This window comes from Pseudophryne corroboree, chromosome 2 (assembly GCF_028390025.1).
Source record: "Pseudophryne corroboree isolate aPseCor3 chromosome 2, aPseCor3.hap2, whole genome shotgun sequence".
NCBI classification, from domain to species: domain Eukaryota; kingdom Metazoa; phylum Chordata; class Amphibia; order Anura; family Myobatrachidae; genus Pseudophryne; species Pseudophryne corroboree.
The window spans coordinates 170,272,447-170,296,070 of record NC_086445.1 but is presented as its reverse complement, the minus strand read 5'-3'; the positions used below and the strand labels follow the sequence as shown (position 1 = coordinate 170,296,070).

General features: G+C 48.7%; 1 protein-coding gene across 5 annotated transcripts in view; it reads left to right on the top strand.

The window, feature by feature from the left end:
- FNDC3A (fibronectin type III domain containing 3A) overlaps positions 1-23,624 on the top strand; it is a 591,400-nt gene that overhangs the window by 557,566 nt on the left and 10,210 nt on the right. For all 5 annotated transcript variants that reach the window (XM_063952008.1, XM_063952009.1, XM_063952010.1 and 2 more), the window contains 2 exons: positions 3,052-3,218; positions 15,559-15,686. In XM_063952008.1, coding sequence (XP_063808078.1) covers positions 3,052-3,218; positions 15,559-15,686 — 295 coding nt within the window. The remainder of the gene's footprint in view (positions 1-3,051; positions 3,219-15,558; positions 15,687-23,624) is intronic.

Sequence of the window (23,624 nt, the reverse complement as noted above, 5' to 3'; positions counted from 1 at the left end):
CAGCAGGGGCCGTGCATGTATCAAGACTTACTGCGGCTACGTTTGACGGCATGACTGTTGAGCGCTGGATCCTAGCCCGAAAGGGTATTCCCAAGGAAGTCATTCCCACTCTTATTCAGGCCAAGAAAGGAGTAACGTCTAAACATTACCACCGTATTTGGAGAAAATATGTGTCTTGGTGTGAATCCAAGAAGGCTCCTATGGAATAGTCTGAGTTGGGACGTTGTCTCCATTTTCTGCAGGCTGGTGTGGATGTGGGCCTTAGATTGGGGTCAATCAAGGTCCAGATTTAGGCCTTATCGGTTTTCTTCCAAAAACAATTGGCCTCTCTTCCTGAAGTTCAGACCTTCGTGAAAGGGGTTCTGCACATCCAGCCTCCATTTGTGCCTCCAGTGGCACCATGGGACCTTAATGTGGTGTTGCATTTCCTTCAATCGGATTGGTTTGAACCTCTACAGGAAATAGAGTTGAAGTTTCTCACTTGGAAAGTGGTGATGCTTTTGGCCTTGGCATCCGCATGGCGGGTGTCTGAGTTGGGGGCCTTGTCTCACGAGTCCTTACCTGATCTTCCATGAAGATAGGGCGGAGTTGAGAACTCGCTAACATTTTCTTCCAAAGGTGGTTTCGTCTTTCCACATAAACCAACCTATTGTGTTGCCAGTGGCTACTGACACATTCACTGAGTCAAAGTCTCTAGATGTGGTTAGGGCTTTGAAGATTTATGTCGCTAGAACAGCTCGGATACGGAAAACAGAGGCTCTGTTTGTCCTGTATTCTCCCAACAAGATTGGGTGTCCTGCTTCCAAGCAGACTATTGCGCGCTGGATCAGAGGTACGATTTAGCACGCTCATTCTACGGCTGGATTGCCGTTACCGACGAGGGTGAAGGCCCATTCTACTAGGAAGTTGGGCTCATCCTGGGTGGCTGCCCGGGGGGTCTCGGCATTACAACTTTGCCGAGCAGCTACTTGGTCAGGGTCAAACACATTTGCTAAATTTTATAAGTTTGACACTTTGGCCGATGAGGACCTCAAGTTTGGTCAATTGGTGCTGCAGGGTCATCCGCACTCTCCTGCCCGTACTGAAGCTTTGGTATAAACCCCATGGTCATGAGGTGGACCCCAGCATCCTCTAGGACGTATGAGAAAACAGGATTTTAATACCTACCGGTAAATCCTTTTCTCCTAGTCCGTAGAGGATGCTGGGCGCCCGACCCAGTGCGTATTTTACCTGCAGTTTTGTTTATTAGAATTACACAAGTTGTGTTATATTAGTTTTCAGCATGTTGCTGTAATGGTTCATGCCTGTTGGCGTGAATTCTGTTGAATGCCATGTTGTGTGGCATGGTTGAGGTGGGAGCTGGTATGATTCTCACCATTAGTATTACAGTAAATCCTTTCCTCTAAATGTCCGTTTCCCTGGGCACAGTTCCTATAACTGAAGTCTGGAGGAGGGGTATAGAGGGAGGAGCCAGTTCACACCCTTTGAAAAGTCTTAGAGTGCCCATGTCTCCTGCGGAACCGTTTATACCCCATGGTCATGAAGTGGACCCCAGCATCCTCTACGGACTAGGAGAAAAGGATTTACCGGTAGGTATTAAAATCCTGTTTTAAGGCATTTGTCTAACAGTTGCGTAGTATGGAGCTGCAGAGAGGCCCAGCCCCCTTCCCCTTACAGCTCTGCTAGACCAGTGGTTTCCAAACTTTTTTGAATCACGGTGCCCTAGAATATCAGAATTTTTTTCACAGCACCCCTAGGCCAAAAATTTCTTATTGAGAAACTTAGAAAGAAATATTACATTGAGTAGATCGCGTTTATACAGATGTGTCCACATACATCTTTGCTGTATCCCGCCATGTATGGCACAGAAATGCATGCCATAGACTCAGAGATTTAGCCATGCCTTGTGATTTTACTTAATTTGCTTCTTTAATATGTTACTTTATACATATTCTGTTATGGCAAACAAAAATTGTAAAATTCATCCACTCGCTACTCGTGAAAAACAGCCGTATTTTGCATGCTGTGCCAAATTGAGGAAAAAAGCAAAGATGCAAGTGGACACATCTATATGTCATCCTTAGGGTCAAGGTGTGGTGAGGGACAAGATTTGCTTCTGTATGGCTACATATTTTATGACTGGCAGCCACCAGCACTGGTTTTGCCAATTATATTAACCATGAATAATTTGAATTGGTCCTGCACCACCAACCCAGGGCACCCCAGCAAGTGTCCCGAGGCACCACAGGGAGCCACGGCACACAGTTTGGGAACCTCTGTGCTAGACACATGAACAGCCTCACTTCTCCACAGCCAGCGCTATACGATGCACAGGTACTGTCCCCGAATCCTGTCAGTGATTATTACCACATACAGGCCCTCATTCCGAGTTGTTCGCTCGCTAGCCGCTTTTCGCAGCAGTGCACACGCTAAGCCGCCGCCCTCTGGGAGTGAATTTTAGCTTAGCAGAATTGCGAACGAAGTATTCGCAATATTGCGAAAAGACTTCTCTGTGCAGTTTCTGAGTAGCTCCAGACTTACTCTTCCAGTGCGATCAGTTCAGTGCTTGTCGTTCCTGGTTTGACGTCACAAACACACCCAGCGTTCGCCCAGACACTCCCCCGTTTCTCCAGCCACTCCTGCGTTTTTACCAGAAACGGCAGCGTTTTTTCACACACTCCCATAAAACGGCCAGTTTCCGCCCAGAAACACCCACTTCCTGTCAATCACACTACGATCACCAGAACGAAGAAAAAACCTTGTAATGCCGTGAGTAAAATACCAAACTTCTTAGCAAATTTACTTGCCGCAGTGCGAACATTGCGCATGCGCAGTTAGCGGAAAATCGCACCGATGCGAAGGAAAAGAACGAGCGAACAACTCGGAATGAGGACCACAGTACATACATACATACATACATACATACATACATACATACACCATTCAGTACTGAATAAGCAATATATTTATATTTTATAAATTCAGATTTTGTGTCTGATTTACCATTCCTTACCAATCATGTGCAAAAATGGGTGTTTGTGTCTCTTTCAGGTTTATATCCGTATACAGAGGACCATGTCATACATACAAAGTGCAAAGACTGAACGAGTCCACGTCTTATAAATTCCGCATTCAGGCATGTAATGAAGCCGGAGAGGGACCTTTTTCTCCAGAATATGTTTTTACAACTCCCAGATCACTTCCTTCTGCCCTGAAAGGTAAGTTTGCCGTTAATTACTGCAGAAAAATTCTACCACATTTCTAATGAACTTTAGATTTGTGAAAATGCAAATTTGTATGTTCTGCAAAATAACCTAAATTTGCAAGCACTGAAGTATTGCTTCCCCCTGTTGTAAGCAGATCAGTTTTATTTCCCCTGCATTTGGGGAATAGGAATTTGTGCAATAAATCCTGACTTGCAAACGTTTCTTTGTTGGTGGTAATACCAGAATAAATGGCAGGGGAAAAAAAACATTTTGGGAATATTATTTTACAACACATTGCTTATACTATTTTATGAGGTTTTCCATTTGTATACATTACGATCTACATTAAGATAAATTTCTCTTACGTCCTAGGGGATACTGGGAATCCATTTAGTACCATGGGGTATAGACGGGTCCACTTGGAGCCATGGCCACTATAGAATTTTGATAATGTGTGCTGGCTCCTCCCTCTATGCCCCTCCTACCAGACTCAGTTTAGAAAATGTGCCCGAAGAAGCCCTTCACATCCCTGGAAGCTCCGGAAGAGTTTTCTTCATTTATTTTCAAAGTTTATTTTCAGGCAGGACTGGATGGCACCAGCTTGCATGTTTCATGGAACTTAGGGGGGGGGAAACGGCCTAACCCCACTAAGGGTTAATGGTCCTGTTCCCCGCTGACAGGATGCTAGCTCCTGAGGGAACTATTCACAAGCCCCACCATGGCGAGCGTACATTCCCGCAGCACGCTGCCACCCCTAAAAGAGCCAGAAGAAAGAAGAGTGGTGAGTACTAAGCCGGCGTCCCGGTTAGCGGGTCGCCGGACATTATGGCGGCATGAGGGTACGGAGACACACGGCTTCTACACGGGGTGGACTGAGTCTCCAGACTTAGTACACTGTGTGTACACAGTACCCAGACTGGCAATACAGGCTTAAAAGGGGTCTTACTCCATTTTATGCACTCAGACACATAAAGCCAGTATAAAGAAGAGCGGGAAGACTGCGCGCCATTGAAGGGGCGGGGCTTCACTATGAGCGGATCCAGCAGCTCACAGGCGCCATTTTACCCTACAGTAGCTACACAGACGCTGACTACAGGGACGCGCAACTCCTCCGGAGAGCCTCCAGATTACCTCAGCGGTACCAGGGGGTCATTGCAGGGGGGAGCTATATACTAGTGTACTAAGTCCCTAATCTAGGTACTTAGTCTGCGACTCGGCTAAGCTTGGCTTTAGCGATAAGGGCGCCATGTGCTGGTTCACCAGTCTCCAGGCTCTCACGTAAAATAATGTTACCTGTTCCTGGTGCAGCCACCCTGAAGGATACAGCTGATCGTAAGATTGAGACTACACTCAAATCTTTGTATACAGCTGCAGGGGTGGCTCAGAGACCCACTATAGCATGTGGGTGGATTACTCGAGCCATTGCTAAATGGTCTGGTAATTTTATTGAGGGGTTAGACACCTTGCCTCAAGAGGAAATTGTTTTACTCCTGCAACACATACAAGACTCTGCAAACTTTATGGTGGAAGCCAGTAAAGAGATAGGTTTGCTTAATGCACGCACTACAGCTATGGCAGTGTCGGCACGCAGGGGATTACGGCTACGTCAGTGGACTGCTGACGCAAACTCCAAGAATGGTGTGGAAGGCCTGCTTTTCACAGGTGAGGCCTTATTTAGCGACAAACTCAACAAGTGGATTTCGCGAGCTACTGCGGGTAAATCCACATATCTACCTTCTGCAGCTCCCCCAGCTAGGAAGGCCTACTCAGGGCCCAATTCACAGTCTTTTCGGACTGCCAAGATTAGGGGCAAGGCCAGAGGTTCTTCTACCGCGGCCAGAGGGGCTAGAGGTAAACCACGCAAAGCAGCAACTGCTGGTTCACAGGAACAGAGCTCAGGCTCTGCCTCCTCAAAACCTTTCCGCATGACGGTGGACCGTAATGCCTGGGAGACAGGCAGGTGGGAGCCCGGCTAAAATTCTTCAGTCACATCTGGACAAGATCTTGCCAGTATCCCTGGGTCATAGACCTTATATCCCAGGGCTACAGACTGGAGTTCCAGGATCTCCCACCTCACAGATTCTTTAAATCAGGCTTACCACTTTCACAGGAAGCAAGAACAACTTTACAAAAAGCCATTCAAAAACTGTTGCAGACCCAGGTCATTGTTCCAGTTCCGCATCATCTACAAAACAAGGGATACTATTCCAGCTTGTTTGTAGTTCCGAAACCGGAGGGTTCGGTAAGATCGAGTCTGAATCTCAAGTCATTGAACCCATACTTACGAGTTCAAGTTCAAGATGGAGTCTCTGAGAGCGGTGATCTCAGGTCTGGAAGAGAGGGAATTCCTAGCGTCTGTGGATGTCAAGGATGCGTACCTTCACATTCCGATCTGACTGCCTCGTCAGGCTAATCTATGGTTTGCACTGCAGGACTGTCACTACCAATTCCAGGCCCTGCCATTTGGTCTCTCCATGGCACCGAGGGTGTTCACCAAAGTGATGGAAGAGATAATGATGCTACTCCGCAGACAGGGAGTGAACGTAATTCCTTACCTGAATGATCTTCTGATAAGAGATGGATAACATTGGCCTAATGACCGGATTACTCCTGGATCATGGGTGGATCCTGAACCTACCAAAATCTCACCTAGAACCAATGCAGAAGCTACATTTCCCAGGAATGATACTGGACACAGAGTCTCAGAGAGTGTTCCTTCCCTTTGGAAAAGGCAATGGTGAACCAGTCAATGGTTCAGGCTGTCTTGAAGCCGACCCGAATCTCAGTACATCTGTACGTCCACCTTCTTTGGAAAATGGTGGCTTCCTACGAAGCAATTCAGTACGGAAGGTTTCATGCGAGGACCTTCCAGCTGGATCTGTTGGACAAATGGTCCGGATCGCATCTTCACATGCATCAGAGGATTCGTCTGTCGCCAAAAGCCAGGATCTCCCTCCTGTGGTGGCTATAAACTTCTCACCTAGTGGAAGGTTGAAGGTTCGGGATTCACAATTGGATTCTTCTGACCACAGACGCAAGCCTCAGAGGTTGGGGTGCAGCCACCCAGGGGGTGCAGTTTCAAGGAAGATGGTCAAGTCAGGAAAGCGTTCTTACAATAAACATCCTGGAACCCAGGGCTATCTACAATGCCCTTCTGCAGGCATCATCTCTTCTTCAGAATCAGGCCAGTCGGACAATGTGACAGTGGTGACTTACATAAACAGACAGGGTGGAACAAAAAGCAGAGCCACAGTGTCAGAGGTATCAAGGATTCTCCTCTGGGCGGAAAAACACGCCGTGGCATTGTCGGCGATTTATATTCCGGGAGTAGACAACTGGGAAGCAGATTTCCTCAGCAGACATGACCTGCACCCGGGGGAATGGGGCCTCCACCCGGAGGTGTACCAGTGGCTAACACGTTGGTTGGGGTTATCCACAAATCGACATGATGGCCTCTCGACGTAACATGAAGCTCAAGCGGTATTGTTCCAGGTTGAGGGACCCACAAGCTATAGCGGTCGATGCCCTGACAACTCCGTGGGTATACCAGCTGGTGTACTTGTTTCCTCCCCTTCCTCTGATCCCAAATATTCTCAAAAGAATAAAAAGGAAAGAGTTCAAGCAATTCTCATTGCTCCGGACTGGCCGCGAAGGGCCTGGTATGTGGATCTTCTCGAGATGCTAATCAAAGATCCGTGGCCTTTGCCTCTTCGAGAGGATCTTCTGCAACTGGGCCCGTTTGTCTATCAAGAGTTACCACAGCTACGTTTGACGGCATGGAAGTTGAATGGCTGATTCTAGCCAGGAGAGGGATTCCTGACATGGTCATCCCGACTATGGGGGTCATTCCGAGATGATCGTAGCTCTACAATCATTCACACTGACACGCGGGGGGACGCCCAGCACAGGGCTAGTCCGCCCCACATGTCAGCGGCGATGCCTTTGCGCTTTAAGAGTAGCTCCCGAACAGCGCAGCTTTAGCGTGCTGGCCGGGAGCTACTCATCGCTCCACGGCCCGCAGCGGCTGTGTGAGACGTCACACAGCCGCTGCGGCCCGCCCCCCATTTGGTCCAGCCACGCCTGCGTTGGCCAGACCGCGCCCACGATAAGGCGGCCAAATACCGCCGTTCCGCCCCCCCCTGCCCAGCGACCGCCTCTGCCTGTCAATCAGGCAGAGGTGTTCGTAGCGGACCGACGGCATTCGGCGCATGCGCAGTTCTGACCTGATTGCACCGCTGCGATAAACTGCAGCGTGCGATCGGATCAGAATGACCCCCTATGTTTCAAGCCAGGAAGGGGGTAACGTTAAAGCATTACCATCATATCTAGAAAAAATATGTCTCTTGGTGTGAGAGCAGACATTATTCCGCTGTGGAATTTCATCTGGGACGTTTCCTGCTTTTTCTGCAATCGGGAGTTGACGTGGGCCTACGCCTAGGCTCCATAAAAGTTCAGATTTTGGCCTTGTCTGTTTTCTTTCAGAAACAGACAGCTGCTTCTCTCCCTGAGGTCCAGACGTTCTTGAAAGGTGTTCTTCACATCCAACCTCCCTTTGTGCCTCCCACGGCACCTTGGGATATCAATTTGGTTCTGACATTCCTCTAATCGGACTGGTTTGACTTTGAACCGTTACAGGAAGTAGACGTAAAGTATCTTACGTGGAAGACTGTCACGCTGTTGGCCTTGGCTTCGGCAAGGCGCGTGTCGGAGCTTGGGGCGTTGTCTCGCGAGAGCCCCTACTTGATTTTCCATGAGGACAGGGCTGAACTCAGGACTCGTCAGCAATTCCTTTCTAAGGTGGTGTCGGCGTTTCACATCAACCAGCCAATTGTGGTCGCTGTTGTTACTGACACCTCTGCTACTTCAAAGTCCTTGGACGTTGTAAGGGCTTTGAAGTTATGTGTAAAGTGAACTCGTTACAGGAAATCGGACTCGCTGTTCGTTCTGTATGATGCCGACAATATTGAGTGTCCTGCTTCAAAGCAGTCAATTGCTCGCTTGATCTGGCTCACTATCCAGCATGCTTATTCCACAGCAGGCTTGCCGATTCCAAAATCTGTACAGGCCCACTCTACTAGGTCGGAGGGTTCCTCTTGGGCAGCTGCCCGGGGTTTCTCTGCATTACAGCTCTGCCAAGCAGCTACTTGGTCGGGTTCGAGCACGTTTGCCAAGTTTTACAAGTTCGATACCTTGGCCTCTGAGGACCTTCAGTTTGGTCGGTCAGTTCTGCAGGAACCTCAGCACTCTCCCACCTTGTTTGGGAGCTTTGTTAGTACCATGGTACTAAATGGATTCCCAGTATCCTCTAGGATGTAAGAGAAAATAGGATTTCAATTACCTACCGGTAAATCCTTTTCTCATAGTCCGTAGGGGAAACTGGGCGCCCGCCCGGTGCTTCGTTCTTCCTGCACGGTTACTTGTTTAACTACTGTTTTTCGGTTCAGCTGTTGCTGTTCTGGTTTTCAAGTTGGGTTAGCATGGCTTTCCTCTTGTTCTGGTTGTGCTGGTTCGAAATCTCACCACTTTCCTTCTCTATATCCTTCTCTCAAAGTATGTCAGTCTCGTAGGGCACAGTTTCCTAGACTGAGTCTGGTAGGAGGAGCATAGAAGGAGGAGCCAGCACACGTTATCAAACTTCTAATAGTGCCCATGGCTCCAAGTGGACCCGTCTATACCCCATGGAACTAAATGGATTCCAAGTATCCCCGACGGACTACGAAAAAAGGATTTACCGGTAGGTAATTAAAATCCTATTTTCTGGATTATGAAGTATTGAGCAGTTATGTCCATAACATAAAACCTTAAAATCAGATGACTACAAACCCCTAATCTTAATTGACATGGTGGAAAATGTGGTTGGAAGCACTGGTGTATGCAAATGTTTCCGCATGTGGCCGCCCACTAGTGTCTAGCTCAGTGGTTCCCAAACATGATAATATTTCTCCCCTTAAAAAAGGCCCAGAAATTGTTTTTTTTTTTTTTTTTAAATGAAAAAATATTTAAAATAAAATATTACAATATTTTTATTACAAAAATACAGTAGGCCCCCATCATAAAATAACTTCCCAACCGCATTGGCAGTAAACCCCTCAGTGGTCTTAAATTTTAATAATAGTCCCCGTCCCGTCCCCCCCATCCCCAGTCCCCTAGTAGTAAAAAAACAAACAAACTTGCCTTCTAAACTCCCACCACCCACACTGTTAAAAGCACATTTTTCTCTGACGTCCTAGTGGATGCTGGGGACTCCGTAAGGACCATGGGGAATAGACGGCTCCGCAGGAGACTGGGCACTCTATAGAAAGATTTAGGACTATCTGGTGTGCACTGGCTCCTCCCCCTATGACCCTCCTCCAAGCCTCAGTTAGATTTCTGTGCCCGGCTGAGCTGGATGCACACTAGGGGCTCTCCTGAGCTCCTAGACAGAAAGTATAGTTTAGGTTTTTTTATTTTCAGTGAGACCTGCTGGCAACAGGCTCACTGCAACAAGGGACTAAGGGGAGAAGAAGCGAACCTACCTAAGTGGTGGTAGCTTGGGCTTCTTAGGCTACTGGACACCATTAGCTCCAGAGGGATCGAACACAGGACCCGACCTCGTCGTCCGTTCCCGGAGCCGCGCCGTTGTCCCCCTTACAGAGCCAAAAACAAGAAGGTGGTCCGGAAAATCGGCGGCTGAAGACTTCTGTCTTCTCCAAGGTAGCGCACAGCACTGCAGCTGTGCGCCATTGCTCCTCATGCACACCACACACTGCGGTCACTGATGGGTGCAGGGCGCTGGGGGGGGGGCGCCCTGAGCAGCAATATTAACACCTTGGCTGGCAAAACAAACACCATATATAGTCCCAGAGGCTATATAGGTGTATATTAACCCCTGCCAGAAACGATAAAATAGCGAGAGAAAGCCCGCCGAAAAAGGGGCGGAGCCATCTCCCTCAGCACACTGGCGCCATTTTTCCTTCACAGTTCCGCTGGAAGGAAGCTCCCTGGCTCTCCCCTGCAGTCCTGCACTACAGAAAGGGTAAAAAAGAGAGGGGGGGCACAATTTAGGCGCAGTATATACATATTATAGGCAGCTATAAGGGAAAACACTCTGTATAGTGATATCCCTGTATTATATAACGCCCTGGTGTGTGCTGGCATACTGTCCCTCTGTCTCCCCAAAGGGCTTTGTGGGGTCCTGTCCTCTGTAAGAGCATTCCCTGTGTGGCTGCTGTGTGTCGGTACTGCTGTGTCGACATGTATGATGAGGATAATGATGTGGAGGCGGAGCAAATGCCTGTGATTGTGATGTCACCCCCTGCGGGGTCGACACCAGTGTGGATGGACTTATGGAAGGAATTACGTGACAGTGTCAGCTCCTTACATAAAAGGTTTGACGACATAGGACAGCCGGCTACTCAGCTTGTGCCTGTCCAAGCGTCTCAAATGTCATCAGGGGCTATAAAACGCCCGCTACCTCAGGTGACAGATACAGATGTCGACACGGACACCGACTCCAGTATCGACGATGATGAGACGAGTGTACCCTCCAATGGATCCACCCGTTATATGATTGAGGCTATGAAAAATGTATTACACATTTCTGATGATACCCCAGGTACCACAAAAAAGGGTAATATGTTTGGTGAGAAAAAACTACCAGTAGTTTTTCCTGCATCTGACGAATTAAATGAGGTGTGTGAGGAAGCGTGGACTTCCCCAGATAAGAAATTGATCATTTCTAAACGGTTAATGGCTGCGTACCCTTTCCCGCCAGAGGATAGGTCACGCTGGGAAACACCCCCTAGGGTAGATAAAGCGCTGACACGCTTAAGAAGGTGGCACTACCGTCTCCGGATACGGCCGCCCTAAAAGAACCTGCTGATAGAAAGCAGGAAAGTACCTTAAAAGCTATATACACACACACTGGCATTATATTGAGACCCGCTATTGCGTCAGCTTGGATGTGCAGTGCCGCAGCTGCGTGGTCAGACTCCCTGTCGGAAAACATTGATACCATGGATAGGGACAATATTTTGCTGACGATTGACCATATAAAAGACGCGGTCTTATACATGCGTGATGCACAGAGGGATATTTGCCGGCTGGCATCAAAAATAAGCGCTATGTCCATTGCCGCCAGACGGGGGTTATGGACTAGGCAATGGTCAGGTGATGCCGACTCCAAGCGGCACATGGAAGTTTTACCCTATAAAGGGGTGGAACTTTTTGGGGACGGTCTTTCAGACCTCGTTTCCACAGCTACTGCTGGGAAATCGACTTTTTTGCCACTGGCTACCCCACAACAAAAGAAAGCACCGTATTATCAGGTACAGTCCTTTCGGCCCCAGAAAAATAAGCGGGCTAGAGGCTCATCCTTTCTGCCGAGGGACAGAGGAAGGGGGAAAAAGCTGCAACACACAGCTAGTTCCCAGGAGCAGAAGTCCTCCCCTGCGTCCGGTAAGTCCACAGCATGACGCTGGGGCTGCTCAGGCGGAATCGGGAACGGTGGGGGCACGTCTCAGGTTTTTCAGCACACAGTGGGCTCTCTCACAAGTGGATCCCTGGGTCCTTCAAGTAGTATCTCAGGGGTACAGGCTGGAATTCGAGACGTCTCCCCCCCGCCGTTTCCTAAAATCTGCCTTGCCGGCAACTCCCTCTGCCAGGGAGGCAGTGTTGGTGGCTATTCAAAAACTGTATTCACAGAAAGTGATTGTCAAGGTACCCCTCCTTCAGCAAGGAAAGGGTTACTACTCCACAATGTTTGTGGTACCGAAACCGGACGGTTCGGTTAGACCCATCTTAAATTTAAAAGCCTTGAACACTTATATCAAAAGGTTCAAGTTCAAGATGGAATCGCTCAGGGCGGTTATTGCGAGCCTGGAGGAGGGAGATTACATGGTATCCCTGGACATCAAGGATGCGTACCTGCATGTCCCCATTTACCCTCCGCACCAGGAGTACCTCAGATTTGTGGTACAGGACTGTCACTATCAGTTCCAGACGCTGCCGTTTGGGTTATCCACGGCACCGAGGGTCTTTACCAAGGTAATGGCCGAAATGATGATACTCCTTCGCAAGAAGGGAGTTTTAATTATCCCGTACTTGGACGATCTCCTGATAAAGACGAGGTCCAAAGAACAGTTGATAGTGGGGGTGGCACTTTCTCAGGAAGTGCTACAACAGCACGGCTGGATTCTCAATATTCCAAAGTCACAGCTGGTCCCGACGACACGTCTTCTGTTCCTGGGAATGATTCTGGACACAGACCAGAAAAGAGTGTTTCTTCCACTGGAAAAAGCCGAGGAATTGTCATCTCTGGGCAGAGACATCCTAAAACCAGGAAAAGTGTCGGTACATCAATGCACACGAGTCCTGGGAAAAATGGTAGCTTCATACGAAGCAATTCCATTCGGAAGGTTCCACGCGAGGACGTTCCAGTGGGACCTGTTGGACAAATGGTCCGGGTCCCATCTCCAGATGCAACAGCGGATAACCCTATCGGCCAGTACCAGGGTGTCGCTGCTGTGGTGGCTGCAGAGGGCTCATCTACTAGAGGGCCGCAGATTCGGAATACAGGACTGGGTCCTGGTGACCACGGATGCCAGCCTTCGGGGCTGGGGGGCAGTCACAAAGGGAAGAAATTTCCAAGGACTGTGGTCAAATCAGGAGATTTCTCTTCACATAAATATCCTGGAGCTAAGGGCCATTTACTATGCCCTAAGCCAGGCAAGACCCCTGCTTCAAAACCAGCCGGTACTGATCCAGTCAGACAACATCACGGCGGTCGCCCATGTAAACAGACAGGGCGGCACGAGAAGCAGGATGGCGATGGCAGAAGCCACAAGGATTCTCAGATGGGCAGAGAATCATGTGTTAGCACTGACGGCAGTGTTCATTCCGGGAGTGGACAACTGGGAAGCAGACTTCCTCAGCAGGTACGACCTCCACCCGGGAGAATGGGGACTTCATCCAGAAGTTTTCCAAATGCTGGTCAACCGGTGGGAAAAAGCCACAGGTAGACATGATGGCGTCCCGCCTCAACAAAAAGTTGAAAAGATATTGCGCCCGGTCAAGAGACCCTCAGGCGATAGCGGTGGACGCTCTAGTGACACCATGGGTGTACCAGTCAGTTTATGTGTTTCCTCCTCTACCTCTCATACCCAAGGTACTGAGAATAATAAGAAGGCGAGGAGTGAGAACCATACTCGTGGTTCCGGATTGGCCAAGAAGAGCTTGGTACCCGGAACTTCAAGAGATGCTTACAGAGGACCCTTGGCCTCTGCCGCTCAGACAAGACCTGCTGCAGCAGGGACCCTGTCTGTTCCAAGACTTACCGCGGCTGCGTTTGACGGCATGGCGGTTGAACACCGGATCCTGAAGGAAAAGGGTATTCCGGAGGAAGTCATCCCTACCCTGATAAAAGCAGGGGTGACGTTGGGCCTCATATTGGGGTCCATAAAGGTCCAGATTTCGGCTCTGTCGATTTTCTTCCAAAAACAACTGGCTTCACTGCCTGAAGTTCAGACTTTTGTCAAAGGAGTACTGCATATTCAGCCTCCTTTTGTGCCCCCAGTGGCACCTTGGGATCTCAATGTGGTTTTGGCATTCCTGAAATCACATTGGTTCGAACCACTTAAGACTGTGTATTTAAAGTATCTCACGTGAAAAGTGGTCATGCTGTTGGCCCTGGCGTCGGCCAGGCGGGTTTCAGAATTGGCGGCTTTGTCTTGTAAAAGCCCTTATCTGATTTTCCATATGGATAGGGCAGAATTGAGGACTCGTCCTCAGTTTCTCCCAAAGGTGGTCTCAGCTTTTCACTTGACCCAACCTATTGTGGTGCCTGCGGCTACTAGGGACTTGGAGGATTCCAGGTTGCTGGATGTAGTCAGGGCCCTAAAAATATATATTTCCGGGACGGCTGGAGTCAGAAAGACTGACTCGCTGTTTATCCTGTATGCACCCACCAAGCTGGGTGCTCCTGCTTCTAAGCAGTCTATTGCGCGCTGGATTTGTAGCACTATTCAGCTGGCGCATTCTGCGGTAGGCTTACCACAGCCTAAATCTGTAAAAGCCAATTCCACACGGAAGGGGGCTCATCTTGGGCGGCTGCCCGAGGGGTCTCGGCTTTACAACTTTGCCGAGCAGCTACTTGGTCAGGGGCAAACACGTTTGCAAAATTTTACAAAATTGATACCCTGGCTGAGGAGGACCTGGAGTTCTCTCATTCGGTGCTGCAGAGTCATCCGCACTCTCTCGCCCGTTTGGGAGCTTTGGTATAATCCCCATGGTCCTTATGGAGTCCCCAGCATCCACTAGGACGTCAGAGAAAACAAGAATTTACTCACCGGTAATTCTATTTCTCGTAGTCCGTAGTGGATGCTGGGCGCCCGTCCCAAGTGCGGATTGTCTGCAATACCTGTACATAGTTATTGTTACAAAAATCGGGTTTTGTTGTGAGCCATCTCTTCAGAGGCTCCATTTGTTATCATACTGTTAACCGGGGTTCCTATCACGTGTTATATGGTGTGATTGGTGTGGCTGGTATGAGTCTTACCCGGGATTCAAAAATCCTTCCTTATTGTGTCAGCTCTTCCGGGCACAGTTCCTAACTGAGGCTTGGAGGAGGGCCATAGGGGGAGGAGCCAGTGCACACCAGGTATTATTATTATCATTATTATTTTACTCCCCTCGCCCCCCCCCTCCCCTCCTTTCCAGGATAATTGAAATATTTATTTTTATTATTACCAGCTATTTATATAGTGCACACATATTCTGCAGCGCTTTACAGAGACCATTCACGTCAGTCTCTGCCCCAATGGAGCTTACAATCTACATGTGCATGCACACATATTCACTCTAAGGTTCATTTTGTTCGATGCCAATTAACCTACCAGTATTTTTTGGATTGTGGGAGGAATCCGGAGTACCCGGAGGAAACCCATGCAAGTACGGGGAGAATATACAAACTCCACACAATTAGGGCCATGGTGGGAATTGAACCCATGACCCCAGTGCTGTTAGGCAGTAATGCTAACCATAACACCGTCCGTGCTGTCCCCTCCCCTCTCCCCACTCATTGAAGGGTCCTCTCCTCCCTTTCCAATGCAGAGTGGGGGGGGCTGCTTATCAGTCCTGTCTGCTGCAGTTGATCTCTGCTCATACAGAGATCAGCTCAATTGTGCAGGGGGAGGACCAAAGTTCCCCTTCCTGCATTGTGCTTCCCTGGAGCATGCGCTCAATAATGCCGGCCACATGGCACTTTGGTGACTGTAGAACAAAAACATCATTCTCTTATAATGGCAAAGTAAAAAACAATGTTTTTTTGTAATCTTAAACCTAAAAGTTGTGTCTTTCGCACCTGTTCTCTTCCAAGCTCCACGAATAGACCGGATAAATGAACACACCTGTGAAGTCACCTGGGAATCTTTGCCTCCGATGAAGGGCGATCCAGTAATCTACATTCTACAGATGATGGTTGGAAAAGATTCCGATTTTAAACAGGTATGGTTTGATTAGACATATTCTGCAACTTTATTGATAGCAATAGCCCAGTCTGTCATGACCACCTGTAAATTAATAAAATAAAGATTTTTACCTTTGCCAAATTATTATTATTAATTTTTTTTTATTTTTTTATATCTTTTTATTTGAGAATTTTTGAGATACGAAGGGAGGGGTAAAAGGAGAAAAAGAGTGGTAGGGCAAGGTGAAAAATGGGGGACACAATACAAGCATTTTAGTGATGTTGAACTACAACAAAAAGAACTAATGTGCACCATTCAGCGGATATAAAACCACTTCAAAACAAATGGGTCAGATGTACAAAAATCTGAGAGAACTCTGTCCCACATAAGAGAACAGTTAAAACTGCAAATAGAGTGAAAGGAGCCTATTGTCATAGACCCAGGGAAAGAGGAAGAGATGCATCATGGTAGACTAACCACGGTGACCATGTGGCCACTTTGCCAAATTATTTAAAAGCATAAATAACCCATTTTCTCTAACGTCCTAGTGGATGCTGGGGACTCCGTAAGGACCATGGGAAATAGACGGGCTCCGCAGGAGACTGGGCACTCTAAAGAAAGATTTATTACTATCTGGTGTGCACTGGCTCCTCCCTCTATGCCCCTCCTCCAGACCTCAGTTAGAATCTGTGCCCGGACAGAGCTGGGTGCTTTTAGTGAGCTCTTCTGAGCTTGCTAATAAGAAAGTATTTTAGTTAGGTTTTTTTATTTTCAGAGAGCTTCTGCTGGCAACAGACTCTCTGCTACGTGGGACTGAGGGGAGAGAAGCAAACCTACTAACTGCGGCTAGGTTGCGCTTCTTAGGCTACTGGACACCATTAGCTCCAGAGGGATCGAACACAGGACCTGACCTTGTCGTCCATTCCCGGAGCCGCGCCGCCGTCCCCCTCGCAGAGCCAGAAGACAGAAGCCGGCAGAAGCGGAGAAGACATTGAAATCGGCGGCAGAAGACTCTTGTCTTCACATGAGGTAGCGCACAGCACTGCAGCTGTGCGCCATTGCGCCCACACTAACCCACACACTCCGGTCACTGTAGGGTGCAGGGCACAGGGGGGGGCGCCCTGGGCAGCAATTGATACCTCCTGGCAAAAGCTGCATATAGACAAAGGGACACTGTTATATGTATGAGCCCCCGCCATTATTTTACAAAAAATCACGGGACAGAAGCCCGCCGCTGAGGGGGCGGGGCCTTCTTTCTCAGCACTCACCAGCGCCATTTTCCTTCCACAGCTCCGCTGAGAGGTAGCTCCCCAGGCTCTCCCCTGCAGAATCACGGTAGAAGGGTAAAAAAGAGAGGGGGGGCACATAAATTTAGGCGCATTAATCATAATACAGCAGCTACTGTGTAATCCCTGGGTTATATAGCGCTGGGGTGTGTGCTTGCATACTCTCTCTCTGTCTCTCCAAAAGGCCTTGTGGGGGTCCTGTCCTCATTTAGAGCTTCCCCTGTGTGTGTGGTGTGTCGGTACGCGTGTGTCGACATGTTTGACGAAGAGGGCTATGTGGAGGCAGAGCAAGTGCAGTTGACTGACGTGTCGCCGCCGACGGTGCCGACACCTGACTGGAGGATATGTGGAAGGTGTTAAATGATAATGTAAACTCCTTACATAAAAGGTTGGATAAAGATGATACCTCGGGCCAGTCAGGGTCTCAACCCATGCCTGATCCTACAGCGCAGAGGCCCTCAGGGTCTCAAAAGCGCCCACTATCCAAAATGGTTGACACAGATGTCGACACGGATTCTGACTCCAGTGTCGACGACGATGATGCAAAATTGCAACCGAAAATGACAAAAGCTATACGTTACATGATTATAGCGATGAAGGATGTTTTACACATATCAGAGGTAAACCCTGTCCCTGACAAGAGGGTTTATATGTATGGGGAGAAAAAGCAAGAGGTGACTTTTCCCCCTTCACATGAGTTAAATGAGTTATGTGAAAGAGCGTGGGATTCCCCAGATAAGAAAGTCCTGATTTCCAAAAGGTTACTTATGGCATACCCTTTCCCGCCAGAGGACAGGGTGCGCTGGGAATCCTCCCCTAGGGTAGATAAAGCTCTCACTCGCTTATCTAAGAAGGTTGCCCTGCCGTCGCAGGATACGGCCACCCTAAAGGATCCTGCAGATAGAAAGCAGGAAAGTATCCTGAAATCTGTTTATACACATTCAGGGACTCTACTGAGGCCGGCAATTGCGTCGGCGTGGATGTGTAGTGCTGTAGCAGCGTGGACAGATAATCTGTCTGAGGAAATGGATACCTTGGACAGGGATACCATTATGCTGACCCTGGGGCATATAAAAGGCACTGTCCTATATATGAGGGATGCCCAGAGGGACATTTGCCTACTGGGCTCTAGAATTAATGCAATGTCAATTTCTGCCAGGAGGGTCCTGTGGACTCGGCAGTGGACAGGTGATGCCGACTCCAAAAAACACATGGAGGTGTTACCTTACAAGGGTGAGGAATTGTTTGGGGACGGTCTCTCGGACCTGGTTTCCACAGCTGCTGCTGGGAAGTCAAACTTTTTGCCATATATTCCCTCACAACCTAAGAAAGCACCGTATTACCAAATGCAGTCCTTTCGCGCACAAAGAAGCAAGAAGGTCAGAGGTGCTTCCTTTCTTGCTAGAGGCAGGGGTAGAGGAAAAAAGTTGCACCTTACAGCTAGTTCCCAGGAACAGAAGTCCTCCCCGGCTTCCACTAAATCCACCGCATGACGCTGGGGCTCCACGGGTGGAGCCAGGAGCGGTGGGGGCGCATCTCCGACATTTCAGCCAGCAGTGGGTTCGCTCACAGGTGGATTCCTGGGCTATACAGATTGTGTCTCAGGGATACAAGCTGGAATTCGAGGTGATGCCCCTCAACGTTACCTAAAATTGGCCCTGCCTGCTTCCCCCATAGAAAGGGAAGTAGTGGTAGCGGCAATTCACAAGCTATTTCTCCAGCAGGTGGTGGTAAAGGTTCCCCTTCTTCAACAGAGAAAGGGATACTATTCCACAATGTTTGTGGTACCGAAACCGGACGGTTCGGTCAGACCTATATTAAATTTAAAGTCCCTGAACATTTATCTGAAAAGATTCAAGTTCAAAATGGAATCGCTCAGAGCGGTCATTGCAAGCCTGGAGGAAGGGGATTTTATGGTGTCTCTGGACATCAAGGATGCTTACTTGCATGTCCCCATTTATCCGCCTCATCATAAGTACCTCAGGTTTGTGGTACAGGACTGTCATTACCAATTCCAGACGCCGTTTCGGCTCTCCACGGCACCGAGAATATTTACCAAGGTAATGGCAGAAATGATGGTGATCCTGAGAAAGCAAGGAGTCACAGTTATCCCATACTTGGACAATCTCCTCATAAAGGCGAGGTCCAGGGAGCAGTTGCAGATCAGCGTAGCGCACTCTCAGGAAGTGTTGCAACAGCATGGCTGGATTCTGAATATCCCAAAGTCGCAGCTGATTCCTACGACGCGTCTGCCCTTTCTGGGCATGATTCTGGACACAGACCAGAAGAAGGTGTTTCTCCCGACGGAGAAGGCTCAAGAGCTTGTGACTCTAGTCAGAGACCTCTTAAAACCGAAACAGGTGTCGGTGCATCACTGCACGCGTGTCCTGGGAAAGATGGTGGCATCGTACGAAGGTTCCATGCGGGGATCTTTCAATGGGATCTGTTGGACAAATGGTCCGGATCGCATCTTCAGATGCATCGGCTGATCACCCTGTCCCCCAGGGCCAGGGTGTCTCTTCTGTGGTGGCTACAGAGTGCTCACCTTCTCGAGGGCCGCAGGTTCGGCATACAGGACTGGGTCCTGGTCACCACGGATGCGAGCCTCCGAGGGTGGGGGGCAGTCACTCAGGGAAGAAACTTCCAAGGGTTGTGGTCAAGTCAGGAGGCTTGTCTGCACATAAATATCCTGGAACTAAGGGCCATATTCAACGCCCTGAGTCAAGCGGACCCCCTGCTTCGCAACCAACCGGTGTTGATTCAGTCAGGCAACATTACAGCGGTGGCTCATGTAAACCGCCAGGGCGGCACAAGAAGCAGAGTCGCGATGGTGGAAGCCACCAGGATTATTCGGTGGGCGGAGAATCACGTGCAAGCACTGTCAGCAGTGTTCATTCCGCGGGTGGACAACTGGGAAGCAGACTTCCTCAGCAGGCACGACCTTCACCCGGGAGAGTGGGGACTTCATCACGAAGTCTTCATTCAGATTACAAATCGATGGGAACTGCCACAGGTAGACATGATGGCGTCCCATCTCAACAAAAAGCTACAACGGTATTGCGCCAGGTCAAGAGACCCTCAGGCGATAGCTGTGGACACCCTGGTAACACCGTGGGTGTTCCAGTCGGCCTATGTGTTTCCTCCTCTTCCTCTCATACCCAAGGTGCTGAGAATCGTAAGAAGAAGAGGAGTGAGAACAATACTCATTGTTCCGGATTGGCCAAGAAGGCCTTGGTACCCGGAACTGCAAGAAATGCTCACAGAGGACCCATGGCCTCTGCCTCTCAGACAGGACCTGTTGCAACAGGGGCCCTGCCTGTTCCAAGACTTACCACGGCTGCGTTTGACGGCATGGCGGTTGAACGCCGGATCCTAGCAGAAAAAGGCATTCCGGAGGAAGTTATTCCTACGCTGATAAAGGCTAGGAAGGACGTGACAGCAAAGCATTATCACCGCATATGGCGAAAATATGTTGCTTGGTGTGAGGCCAGGAAGGCCCCTACAGAGGAATTCCAACTGGGCAGATTTCTGCACTTTCTACAGTCTGGAGTGACTATGGGCTTGAAGTTGGGATCCATAAAGGTCCAGATTTCGGCCCTATTCATTTTCTTTCAAAAGGAACTGGCGTCTCTTCCTGAAGTTCAGACGTTTGTTAAGGGAGTGCTGCATATTCAGCCCCCTTTTGTGCCACCAGTGGCATCTTGGGATCTCAACGTGGTGTTGGGTTTCCTAAAATCCCACTGGTTTGAACCACTTAAGACCGTGGAGCTAAAGTATCTCACGTGGAAGGTGGTCATGCTATTGGCATTAGCTTCGGCTAGGCGTTTGTCAGAATTGGTGGCTTTGTCATGTAAAAGCCCCTATCTGGTTTTTCATATGGACGGGGCAGAATTGCGGACTCGTCCCCAATTTCTGCCAAAGGTGGTGTCATCTTTTCATTTGAACCAACCTATTGTAGTGGCTGCGGCTACTCGTGACTTGGAGGATTCCAGGTTACTAGATGTAGTCAGGGCTTTGAAGATTTATGTAGCCAGAACGGCTGGAGTCAGGAAAACTGACTCGCTGTTTATCCTGTATGCCCCCAACAAGTTGGGTGCTCCTGCTTCAAAGCAAACCGTTGCCCGCTGGATCTGTAACGATTCAGCAGGCTCATTCTGCGGCTGGATTGCCGCATCCAAAATCTGTGAAAACCCATTCCACAAGGAAGGTGGGCTCTTCTTGGGCGGATGCCCGAGGGGTCTCGGCTTTACAGCTTTGCCGAGCGGCTACTTGGTCGGGTTCAAACACATTTGCAAAGTTCTACAAGTTTGATACCCTGGCTGAGGAGGACCTGGTGTTTGCCCATTCGGTGCTGCAGAGTCATCCGCACTCTCCCGCCCGTTTGGGAGCTTTGGTATAATCCCCATGGTCCTTACGGAGTCCCCAGCATCCACTAGGACGTTAGAGAAAATAAGATTTTACTCACCGGTAAATCTATTTCTCGTAGTCCGTAGTGGATGCTGGGCGCCCGTCTCTAGTGCGGATTTTCTGCAATACGTGTATATAGTTATTGCTTAATAATGGGTTATGTTATGTTGGCATCCATTGTTGATGCCCTGTTGTTGTTCATACTGTTGACTGGATAAGTGTATCACAAGTTATACGGTGTGATTGGTGTGGCTGGTATGAGTCTTACCCGGGATTCCAAAATCCTTTCCTTATTTTGTCTGCTCTTCCGGCCACAGTTTCCTTAACTGAGGTCTGGAGGAGGGGCATAGAGGGAGGAGCCAGTGCACACCAGATAGTACTAAATCTTTCTTTAGAGTGCCCAGTCTCCTGCGGAGCCCGTCTATTCCCCATGGTCCTTACGGAGTCCCCAGCATCCACTACGGACTACGAGAAATAGATTTACCGGTGAGTAAAATCTTATTTTATTTACACATTCTGCATCGTATGCCAGTGCTGCGTTCTCAATACCGATACACCCACTAGTAACTTTTCCGTCTCAGGGCGTCATTAGAAGCACCACCAAAACTTGCACCAACCTTATGGCAGACACAGTTTCTGCATCTGAGTATGGCCTTCTGTGTCCTTGGAGGCAACTGCTTTCAGCGACATACCCGCATCTGCTTAGTCACCCTCCTGTTATCTCCCAGGTATGCCCACCGGAAATCACTGGCCCTGTGTCTGTATCTGTACTGCATCTCTGAGCAGTCAGTTGTCACATGTGCAGACTTACAACATCAGCCGCTTGCATACTGTAATCATGTGTATGTTTGTGCCAGCATGTGCATATAGAGTGTCTCAGACTGCAGGACCAGCATGTTCACCATTTTTAGTCCCTAGTTTACTCAGACAACTTTACTCTTCATACAGTCTAACAAGATCACAGCACAGTATTATACCATGTGCTGTTACATTCCATTAAGCTAGCTTCATTTTACCACTAATGTAACCATGTGCTATGAACACGGGCACAATTGTATCACTACTTCAGCAATGCATAGCAAACTACGTTACTCGTGTGTGCGCTTCTGTGTCTGTGAATGTGTGTGTAAATGATTTATTTCAAGTGCTTATACACAACACAAATAAGTTGAGCCAATAGTTGTTTGGCACAACTTATACCCCTTTTACACTCGCACTCCCGGGTCACTCCCGGGATGCTTCCCGGGATGCATTCCCGGGACTGGCCCCTTTCACACTGCACTAAGACCTGGGATCGACCCGGGACAGCCCCATTTACACTGATCCCGGGATATCCCTGCAAATGCATAAGTATGTCATTAGAAATGGCCTTGGGCTCAGAAAAGATGACATCAGCTTTTCTGAGCCCAAGAAAGCCCCAATCCGAGTCCTTTTAACAGTCCCGGGATAGTGAATCCCGGGACGGACCCTTTCACACTACCCAGCTTCCCGGGACGGTCCCGGGACCAACCCTGCTTTAGACCTGGGATGAAATCCCGGGATGCTCGACCCGGGAAATTGTCCCTGTACCCTTTTACACTGACAGAAATCCCGGGATGATGCGCGTTCACGTGCAATATCCCGGGATTTTCATGCGAGTGTAAAAGGGGTATTACTTGTGCCAACAGTTAGTTGTGCCAATAGATTTATAATTATTTACTGCTCACCCCTATATCCCTCTCTAGCTCCCTGCTCCGTAATGCCCCATCCACTGTACCTTCTACCTCTTACTGTGTTCCTATCTGCACGTTCCTCCTCCTCTCCTGATGAATGTTTTGTTTTGTTTTTTGGCTTTTTATTTTAATGTAAATCATTGCCAAGTTATAAGAAGCAGCTTGGTGATTACCCTCTTTCTTTGGATATTTCTTCTCACTGCTATTACTAATTTATGTTTTCCATAGTCTATGTGATTACCATGCAACAAGAGTCGCATGCCATATGATGTAGAGAGCAGAGAGGCTTTGGAGGACCTGTCTAAACTGTTTTCATTTTGGCATTCTGACCTTTCCTCTGCTAGTACATGACAGAACTGTAATCCTCTTTCTATGTTTCAGACTAATTATGTCTTGTCAGTTACACAACGTGTTTTGTGTTTTGAACTGTGACATCCTCCCACTCCTTCTCTCCCCTCTGCCAGCACATAACATGCTGGGACTGATGATACTGAGGCAGCCTTACTTGTTTACTGTCCAGAGAGATTTTGTAAAGGAGATAATGATCTGTATGAAGATAGCTAAGAACAG